The sequence below is a fragment of the Mesoplodon densirostris genome, chromosome 2, assembly GCF_025265405.1.
Source record: "Mesoplodon densirostris isolate mMesDen1 chromosome 2, mMesDen1 primary haplotype, whole genome shotgun sequence".
Lineage (NCBI taxonomy): Eukaryota > Metazoa > Chordata > Mammalia > Artiodactyla > Ziphiidae > Mesoplodon > Mesoplodon densirostris.
Window position 1 is genome coordinate 117853991 of NC_082662.1, and position 7014 is coordinate 117861004.

Below are 7014 nucleotides of genomic sequence, written 5' to 3' on the forward strand. Positions count from 1 at the left end.
TAACAATATATTTTAATTAAAAAAATACTAAGTAAACCACTAAGAATCCTGCTGTTGGAACAGAGAGCAAAGGATATTTTTTCACTGCAACTAATTAATAAAAATTTGTTTAATAGAAATGGGGGCTCAGATTCCCCATACCCCTCCTGCTGAAAACCTGCCTTCACTTCCTGCCCTCAGGTGTGTGAGAGGAGCATGTTTCTTTCCAATAAATACCAATACATCAAAAAAAAAGAGAAAGAAATGGGGGGTATTTTTAAATGAAGAATTGTGTTACGGGTTGAATTGTGTCCCTCTAAAATTCATATGTTGAAGTCTTAACCACTGGTACCTCAGAATGTGACTGTATTTGAGAATAAGGTTTTGAAAGAGCCATTGAAGTTAAAATTAAGTCATTAGAATGGTCATTAGAGATGACTGACATCTCTATATGAAGAGGAATTTTTTTTAAAGGAGGAAATTTGAACACAGAATTATAGAGAGAAGACGATAAGAAGACATAGGCAGAAGATAGCCAAAAACAAGTCAAGGAGAAAGGCCACAGAAGAAACCAGCCCTGCTGACATTTTGAATTAGATTTCTAGCTTTCAGACTGTGAAAAAATAAATTTCTGTTGTTTAACTAGCCAAGTCTATGGTACTTTATTATGGCAGCCTTAGCAAATTAATACAGAACATGTGGTATAAATATAGTTTGCATATTTAGGAACTCTGAGTAGAATGAGATGGCTGGAGAGGCAGATGTGAGGAGAGAGAGATTTGAGGACAGTTCATGGAGGACCGTATGGCCATCCCTAAATGCTTACTTTTGTTGGTTGTAAATTGTGAACTTTTGAAGTTTTGAGGAAGAGAGGAATTTGATCTGATATTTTCTTAGGTTGAGATCCATGAGCATGGTCAATTTAGTAGTGGAGAGACTAATAGAAACAGAGATTTTAGGAGCAGTTTAGTGACCTAGGAAGATCAATTACTACCAAATAATTATTACACTTGACTGTTTATCTTTCTCCTATAATTAATACTGTACAAAATAGTCTCATCTTTATCTCATTTAAATGAAGACATAGACCATTATAGGAGAAGGCACCAATCTTCTTATTTTACAGATGAGTAGTCTGGGGTACAAAGTAAGAAATTAATTTACTCTTAGTAATTTTCTAGGTCACAGAGTAACTTCATGACATAAAATGTGTCCTCCTTCCTTGCAAATTTTTCCTTTGGATGGCCTCAGGCAGTGTGGGAAGTGAGGAAGAGGCAATAGTGCTGGTTGATTTATGAGGTTATCCACAGAATTGACTTCTATGTCACTGCACGGGGAGAGGGTGATGGTGTCCAGGGGTGTGTGTGACAAAGTATGGGAAATAGTTTTCACCATTGTTGGAGCAACGCTAGTGCCTTAGTCATAGCAGGAAGCAGCAGGGACAGTGGCACTGGTCATACCCATGGAGTGAAAATTCAAATGAGCTCTAGGAAAGGGGTGAGCTCTAGGAGAGTGGGTTCTCTGCCATGTACCTGCAGTGTGATAATAAAATTTTATGTAATCTCTGCTATATTCAGTGTTTACAAATGTAGTAGGGGGCTGAAAGTCCTGACTTAGATTATCTCAAAAATTTTAAAGAAATTGAATACATACAGAAATATATTCCTCTATATATGTATATAAAGGGGGTTTGGGGGATTCATGAGTAATAGATATTTGAAATTTGGAAATATTTATCATATTATCAAGCAATGGATATTTGAGTGGAATTGATTTGAATTTAAAGATGAAATAAGGACAATTGGTATCGCTACAAAACTGAGACATACTGTCCTTGTATAAAGTATCTCTATGTTTATTCGTTTTATTCTGTATCCCTCGGAAAAGTTTCTTTACAGCTTTATTTTAATAGTTCTAGACTAGAAATTGTTAAATATATTTCTAAATGTTTTCCAAGGAAAATAAGTAAAATTTCCCATTTTTGCAAACACCTTCCTTTGATCTTTTCACACAGTTATGTTGAGGTTCCAAAGGAACTCATATATCCCAGACCTAACATTTTCCTCTTGATATCTTCATTTGTAGGCTGTTTAGGGATTTACTCTTAAACTTTTCAGAGTCCTATAGGCACATATAAGGTTTCTAGTACATCTTTCTACTACCCTGGATCACTCTCTGTAGAGTTCACTTCTACAAATTCCTTCTGAGTTGTTGAACCACTGATTGTTACCAATGATGTCTCTTTTGGTCTCTTGCCAAGCCCAGATAGATACAACATCTGCTCTGCAGCTGTGTTATCAAGTCCCCTGGAATGATTAGTGCATTATGTTTTTTTTTTTAATTTATTTTTTGATACAAGTTCTTTCCATCTTGCTAATAAAGATTGATCAAGGGAAACGAGCAACTTTCTTGGCTGGGACATAAGGAGTGAAAATGCAAATACAGAAATTAAGTTCCAAAAGATTTTCCATAGGGAAAAGTACAAGATGAAGTGAAATGGTTGGAAAATCATCTCAAGAAGTATGGAAGGTTTATTTTTTTGGCGGAGGGAAGTATGGGAAATTACTTCATGAGCATTGAATGAGTTTCAATTAATGCATGAAAGTTGAATCAGTGCAGAAAGGACAAGGGATATTTTGCTAGAAGGTGGGGATTTTTAGAGTCTTATTTTTGCAATGAGCTGATCACCTTCTTCCTATTAGTTATATATGGACTGTATTTCTGGTCACTGGGCTCAATGCCTTATTGAGACAAGTACACTTGTGCCACAGTCACATTTTAATTACAAGGATCATAGAAAGAGGATGGCTCTACACATATAAAAGTGTACATGTGTGCTTTTCTGAGGAATTGTCTTCTCAAATGAAAGATGTCTAGGAGAAACTTGTGCTAGCAGAACTAAGCTAGCACAAGTAGAATTAATGTTTTATTTTATAAAGGCTGATTTTCTGAAAATGTGTGAAACTATTAGTAGCTCATTAAAATCACCAGGAAAGATAAAAAGACAGTAAGGAATTTAGAAAAAAATAATGCATTGAATTTTTTTCTCTGAATGTATCTACCCAATCAACCTATCAACTCTTAATCTTTGTGAATGTTGTTGTTTTTTTTTATATCACTGATTAGGAAAACAAAAATCTATGTGTTTTTAATAATCTTTCACTGACTTATATGAAATATATATCCTTGAGGCAGGAGAATCTTTGTGCTTGCTAAACACATACTTATTCATCTTTCTCAATGTAAATGTCTCTGTGGAGTTATTTAACTGTTGTCTCTCAGCTGTAATTCACTATTCTCTACTTTATATATAACTTAGGTTGAGATCCTGAAAATTACATTTTTTTGAATCATTATTGGTTCATCTGTTCAATGATAAAGAGTGTCTTAGAAAATCAGTCCTAACATCAAGGCCAGCCTGATAGGCTACAAATCCAATTTCAGCGCAACTATATTATATCATGGCCAAGGTCACAGAAATTCCCTAATTCTGCCTTGGTTTAAGCTTTCCTACAGTGTATTCAAAAGATATATATATATATATATCTTTATATATATATATATATATATATATATATATATATATATATATATATATATATATATATATATATAAAACAATGATGAATGGGAAATAAACATACCGATTTATTATTATTGGTTGAATTTATGCCTGAAACTTAAGTTCAGATTTCTCTATAAATTCAGCTGGAATACATGGCCTAGTTGAAGGCTGAAGGGGCTTTGTTTTCTTGCTAAAGTCAACCCCCAATCCAAAGATCTTATCTCTTTCCTGTAAGTTACATATGACTAAAGAGGGGAGCTAAAATTAACCAAGGGTGTGTGTGTGTGTGTGTGCGTGAATGTGTGTGAAAAGAGGAAGGACGGCAAGATGTTTAGTTCTAACCCATGAGCACAGGCCCAAAGCCAAATTAATTCTTTGGTCAAGTGAAAAAATAAAAAGAGCCAGAATAAAATGTCAGAAGGAGAATCATTCTAATATACATAACCTTCTAACAAACAGTGATCCTACCCAATTGTGAGTGTTCTGCTATCTGACTGAAAATGATGGTAGCCACAAGTCTTGGAAAAGAACAAAGCAAAGTTGGGAGTTTTTCTTGTTCCCCCTCCTTCAACACCATATTACATCAGGATAGGGATTAACTATACCATATGATATAAAGGCCATTTACCTAATACTTATCAGTATATCTTTTCTACAGAAGTCACATGGTTTAGCCTACTGTTGAAGATGAATATTTATGCATTTTGAAATCCATTAATTAAGAAAGTCATAGTCTTCACAAAGGGTCATGTGAGAGCATTGAAGGAGCATTAAAAAAGGAAGTGAGTGATGTGGAATCAGTATTAATTTTACTCAGTAATAGGAAAGACATTTAAATTTTATGAGTGTCAGTTTTCTCATCTATAAAAAGTAGGTTATAATATACACTTCCAAGGGATGCTCTAAAGTTCAAATATGGTGACATTTTAAAAGAGAAGCTCATAAATGCAAATTTGAACAATTAACACATTAAACTGATTCACATTAAGGGTTATCAGTTTATTTCCTTTTCATGAGATGACTTGATAGGCTAGAAGTCTGGGCTGAGCAATGGTCCTAAGGAAAAAGAGAAGTTGGTGGCCAAAGAAATTAAGTTTGTTTTGGTCTCTGTGACCTTCAGGCCCCGCCCTCAGGAAGTCACAAGCTTCAGAGAAATGGAAGAAATGCAGTAGGCTTACATTCTTAGCAGACAAGCTCAGCATTACACAATAAAAGAGGGCCTGTGAATAAAACATCCAGTTCCTTTCCTCTTCCTTCAACCCTTGAACGTATATAAGTCACTGATGAGGAAACTGGTGGAAGAAAAGACTAAGAAATGAAATGATTCAGTCAGAAGACCTTTATTAACAAGTTCATCTTGAAAAAATATATATAAAGCAAGGAAGAAGCTCTCTCCATGGAGCTCCTTGTTTGCTTTCCTTTCTGTAGGAAGGAGAGATAAGTAAAATGGCTAATTCAAATTCTGGCCTGAAATGCAAATGACAACCCCCAAAATTCGTGAAACAGAAACTGTTTGCTCTTTACACAGATTTTTCTATTTGATTACTATTTAATAAAATGGGTTTAAGCTTAACTTGCTTTTCTTGACCACTCTGCATGATTTTAGGTGTTCTCTTTAACCTATACCTTTGTGAATATCTTTAAGGAATGCTGACCAAATTAGATTTGTACCAGTTTATAAAAAAATTAGAAAAAAACCCAGCTCCCAGTAATAGAAACATAGAGGTGGAAAACCTTTTGCGTACTTTTCTTATTTGAATATTAATTAGATATAACTTATGCACCAAAAATTATAACTTTACAAATGTTATCTCATTTAAAAACTGTGATCTGACTGTACTGAAGGACTGAGACTCAAGGAACATCCAGAAAAGGGAGAGATATAGAGACAGGAGAGTTAGGGTTGTACAATATTTTGTAGGATTGGTTTCCATTCTGGCTGAGATTGGGTAATGGTATTTGTCAGAGCCTAGAATTCTGAACATGTAGTTGTATTCCTACATTCTAATGTTAGCCATCCATCATTTATCCATCAATTGAAAAAACTTCAATAGGCAATAATTTATGTGATCATGGCAAGAAGCTATTATTTTTTTATTTTTATATTTGGAAATAAATGAGAAATGATCTCTGTTCTTGAACACTGTTCTCAATTGCTTGATCATTTTTGCTCAGAGAATTTTTTCCCACATACTTTGTGTTTTATTACTTGAAAAGAGCAGAATCTAGATTAATGTCATGGCAGAGAAATTGTTCTTCCCACAACTCTTTGAAGAGCTGATTTGAACTCTTTATTTCTCAAGCTGTAGATCACAGGATTGAACAATGGAGTTAGGATAGTGTAGGATACTGATATGAGAGCATCCTGGCTTGAGGAGTAGTTGGACTTCGGCCTTAAGTAGATAAAGGAGGCACAGCCATAATGGACAATGACAATAATGAGGTGAGAAGCACAGGTGGAAAAAGCTTTGTACCTGCCTAATGTGGAAGGAAACTGGAGTATAGCAGAGATGATGTAAATATAAGATACCAAAATCAATAACAGGGGGATAACCAGGACCAATGCAGAGAGCATGATAATGACAAACTGACTAAAGTGGGTATGGTGGGATGCCACCTTGAGAACAGGAGAAATGTCACAGAAGAAGTGGTGTAGTTGGTTGGAGGAGTGAAAGGGCAGGTGAAATACCAAGGATGTGATGATCTCTGCAATAGTGAAACCACAAAGACAGGCAGCAGCCACAAGTCCCACACACATCCCATGTCCCATGAACACTGTGTACCGCAGGGGGTTACAGATAGCCACATAACGATCATAACCCATGGCTGCCAGCAGGAAGGAGTGAGAGCAACCTAGGAAGAGGAAGGAAAACATCTGGATAGAACAGCCCAAGAAGGAGATGGTCTTCTTCTGTGCTAGCAGGTCAACCAGCATCTTGGGTACAATGACGAAGGTGTAGCAAGTCTCGGAGCAGGAGAGTCCAGCAAGGAAGAAGTACATAGGGGTGTGGAGGGCTCTGTCCAGCACAATGGTGGAAATGATGATGGCATTGGTGCCCAGGGTGAACATGTAGACGAGCAGGAAGACAACGAAGAGCAGCCGCTGCAGCCCAGCCAGAGATGAGAAGCTGAGGAAGAAATACTCTCTCACCAAGGTCTCATTGACCCACTCCATGGAAGACAGATCATCAGGAGACAATCTGGGAGGGAAGACAGTGCCAAGAAAACCCCCTGGAAACTAGAAGAATCATTAGAATGATTGTTATATTGATCATCATATCATGTGTTCTCAGGTTTTGAGTTCTAACTCATTCCTCTTCTTTCCAGTTTTTGTAAGACATGAAGAAGTATCTAAAATTATTCAAAGTGTGCATCCAAATTTGAGTCTCCCCAGTATTTTTAATAACATAGGAAAAATTTCTTGACATTTCCCAGATTTAACTATCCCTTCATCTCCATTCCCAGGATGA

At 36.1% G+C, this 7014-nt stretch overlaps 1 protein-coding gene across 1 annotated transcript; it reads right to left on the reverse strand.

Moving 5' to 3' along the window:
- Positions 1–5780: 5780 nt before the first annotated feature.
- On the reverse strand, positions 5781–6719 carry LOC132483059 (olfactory receptor 10K2). Its single transcript, XM_060088304.1, has one exon. It carries the CDS (start codon positions 6717–6719, stop codon positions 5781–5783), a length of 939 nt encoding a protein of 312 aa, XP_059944287.1.
- Between the last annotated feature and the right edge of the window lie 295 nt (positions 6720–7014).

Coding starts and splice junctions, on each gene's coding strand:
- LOC132483059 (XM_060088304.1), bottom strand. CDS start 6,719: ATGGAGTGGGTCAATGAGACCTTGGTGAGAGAGTATTTCTTCCTCAGC.